At 35.5% G+C, this 3,761-nt stretch overlaps 1 protein-coding gene across 1 annotated transcript; it reads right to left on the reverse strand.

The window, feature by feature from the left end:
• Positions 1–353: 353 nt before the first annotated feature.
• LOC114268092 (fasciclin-like arabinogalactan protein 4) lies at positions 354–2,203 on the reverse strand. Its single transcript, XM_082919772.1, has one exon. The coding sequence runs from the start codon at positions 1,901–1,903 to the stop codon at positions 659–661; it is 1,245 nt and encodes a 414-aa protein (XP_082775898.1). The 5' UTR covers positions 1,904–2,203; the 3' UTR covers positions 354–658.
• Between the last annotated feature and the right edge of the window lie 1,558 nt (positions 2,204–3,761).

Raw genomic sequence — 3,761 nt, forward strand, 5'->3', positions numbered from 1 at the left:
ATTTAATTGAACTGTCAAGAAGTTAGAAAAAAATTGAGAGCAAAATCATCTATTGAACTAACCACTCAAACCGCTTTAAAGAGAGTAAATTGATTATTATTTTGGTTTGATTACTAGCACATCACTATCAAGTGAACTAAAAATAGCACAATAGTACAAATTCAAGATGCTTTGTAGCCTTTTGGCATTTCTTTGTTAAAAAAAAAAATACAAATTCAAGAATAAATTTAATGCAATTACAACTATAAAGATGAAATTGATTGATACAATTGGAAAACTATAACCACGAACTATAATTTGCCTAGAAACCATTATTTCAGTTGCTGCATGGGAAAGAATTAGACAACAAGCACTAGAAAGAAACCCAAATATATGCTTATTCAAAATCCACAATTGAGTTGATAACATTGATCATCTTTTTACAACAACAAAATGCAAATCTAGAAGCAAAATTGGTCCTCTTTCATCTAAATTATTTCAAAATCAACACAATGAACATCATCAGAAGAGAAAAAAAAAAAAAAAAAAAAGAGGCTAATTTTGTAACCCCCATATTCAATTACTCGTATGGTAATCAATCGCAAAAATACACAAACAAACTCAGAAAAAAAAGAAAGAAAAAATTAATAATTATGATGAGAAATGATCAATCTCGTACCTATAGATACAACGCTATACAACAAAGAGCAAGAACGAATCTCTGTACGCCATTCCCGGCCGCTTCGGATCGGATTTCTTGACCCAGCGGCGATAACAAATGACTCGGTGGCCCATACAATTCCGGCGAATTCTCCGGCGATAATGAAACATCAGGCGGCTGAGCGCCACCAGCGGCAATATCAACGATTGGGTTCTTCCCAAATATCTCTCTCGGCAGCAAAACTCTCGAAACCCCAAAAATCGCAACTGGGTTTTGATCAAACACAGTCTGTGTCACCGAAGCCTGAACGATTCCTGTATCGATCGCCACCGACCCATTAACCCTAGAAATGTTCAGTGTGAACCGTCCGGCACCCATGTCCTCCGTGGCCAAGGTGGGTTGAACCGGGTTCACAATCGATTCGAGGGAGCCGAGAGGGTAGTACGAGTGGAGAACGTGAAATCTCAGCACCGTGGCTTTCTCATCGGCGGGAAGCGATTGGAAACTCGCCGTCGCAGGGAGATCGGAAAACGCGTCGTCGGTAGGGACGAAGAGGGTGATTCCGGCGCCGCCTTCGTCCTGAGCAAACTCGTCGGCGACGCCGGAGGCGGCGAGGATGGAAGCAGCGACGTTGAAGTTGTGGCCATCGATGAGGGCTTTGGTGATGTTGAGACCCAATGGGGGACGAGTCTCGGAGGCCATTAGATCGAACCCAGATGGGATTAGAAGTGAATTGACAGAGAAGATGCTGATATTGTAGGGAAGGGTCTTGATGAGAGAGAGTACGGTGGCGTTAGCGGCGGAGGAAGAGGAGGGGGAGCGGACTTGGACGGCGTTGGTGGTGGGGTCGTGGGTGATGTTGAGGGAGCCGAAGTTGTTGGTGGCGCGGCCGGTGGTCTGGTAGAGAGTGGTGATGAGTTTGCCAGAGGGGGGAATGTGGAGGAAGTCGGACCAAGAGAGGAATTCGAGGAGGACGTGGTAGCGGAGGATGTCGGGGATGGAGGTGGTGGAGGGGTGGTGGGTCAGATCGGAGGAGAGGAGGAAGGAGTTGGGGACGACAAGGAGGGTGAGGGAGGAGCGGTGGGTCAGATCGGTGGCGACGGAGGTGGTGGTGAGGAGGTTGGAGAAGGAGGAGAGATCGGGGTAGGAGGAGAGGAGATTGGTGATGTTTAGGGCTGATGAAATGGAGGGACAAGTGGAAGTGAAGAGAAGGAAATAGAGGAATGTGAGAGGGGTAAAATGGGAATTGGAACAAGTAGCCATTTTTGGTCTCTTCTCTGGAGTGAAGCAGAGATGATTGTGGGGGTGTGAGTGGAATTCAGTGCGTGAGCGAGCTACTGAGAGAGAAAGAGGGAGAGAGAGGGGAGATTGGGTGTGTGCGCGTGTGTATGTGAAAGTGAGACAGAATTGAATGATGGGTGATGATGATGATTCATGATGTTGATGTATAGTATTTTATTGCTACTATGCATATCCAACCTCCAGGGGCAAATTACAAGTACATCGAGATTACTTAGGTCTGGGTTGATAATATATTACTAGTAATTTTTAATTCAACCGTGCTGGGAACCAGCACCCTCAGTCTACGTGGAGTGCTGCAAATGACAAGAAATTTTTTTTTTTTTTTGACCAATCAGACCCCACTGGGTCTGGGGTCATTCCAGTCGGGTCTTATGTATTTTTCTTTTTAATTTTTTAATTGAAATATGAGATAAAAGTATTTAATATTTTGGAATGCATTTTTAATTTTTTATGAAAAATATATAAAAAGTAAAGAAAAAATGAATTTTTAACTTTTTGTATAGGTTGTTGGATTTTTAATTTTTGAGTGAATTACATTAACAGTCCCTACAGTTTGGGACTCGTGTCACTTTGGTCTCTGACTTTTTAATTGTGATATATTTGATCCTAAATTTTGAATCTTGTTCCAAATAAGGACAATTGAAGATACCTTTGCTTAATTTCAAGGATAAAATTTGTTAATTTAATAAAATATAAACTAATTTGATAAAAATAAATGTCAAAAAAATATTTTTTAATTTTTAAAATTATTTCTACAAACCAAATATAAAATTATGAAAAACTGATAAATCTTTTAGATATTTATTTATTTTTACCAAATTAATTTTTATTATGTGTTTGGATGATAATCATATAATGGGTGGTTGTTAGGATTTTAATATGTAATCCACATATTTAATATATGAAATCTTTTTAGTTTTGGATTTTTTGATTTAATAATGATATCAAAGTTGTCGTCATATTTAACTTTTGAAAAAATAGAAACTAATTTAATGAAAATAAAAACAATCACCCATTACATGATCATTATTCAGACACACAATAAAAATTAATTTGATAAAGAAAGAAATAAATAAATGTCTAAGAGATTTATCAATTTTACATAATTTTATTTTTAATGGATAGAAATAACTTTTAAAAATTCAAAAAAAAATTGACATTTATTTTTATCAAATTAGTTTATATTTTATCAAATTGATGATTTTATCCTTAAAATTAAGTAATGGTATTTTCAATTGTCTTTATTTGGAACAAGATTCAAAATTTATGGTTAAATGTGTCACAATTAAAAAGTTGTGACCAAAGTAATATAAATCCCAAATTATAGGGACCATTAGTATAATTTGCCCATAATTTTTTTAGTGACATTTTAACTTTTAAGGATTGTTTTGAGAAGTTGGTTAAAATATGACTTTTTAATTATTTTTTTTTTGGCTTTTTTAAAAAAAAAACGTATAAAAAAGTAAACAGATAGTGCGAGCCAAAATAGGTTAAAGGTTAGAAGATAACTTTTAACAATCTTTTTAAAGGCCTAAGCTAAAATATTAAGTTGTCAAATGAGACCTTAAAACACGATTTATCTTTTATAGTTTTAAAAATTATATTTCACATTTTACGATTAATTTCATAACAAATAGTTCATCTTATTAACAAATCATTAACTCAATAGTTTTTAATAATGTCATAAATATATTTTAATTAATAATTTATGTAAGTTTATTATTGTATAGGAGGATAGTTATAAATTTTAATTTTCAATTAATTCTATTAAATAAAGAAATTTTGACTAACAGATAATTGTATTTTTTTAAATCACAGA

Source organism: Camellia sinensis, chromosome 3, assembly GCF_055761805.1.
Source record: "Camellia sinensis isolate YWXY chromosome 3, ASM5576180v1, whole genome shotgun sequence".
NCBI classification, from domain to species: domain Eukaryota; kingdom Viridiplantae; phylum Streptophyta; class Magnoliopsida; order Ericales; family Theaceae; genus Camellia; species Camellia sinensis.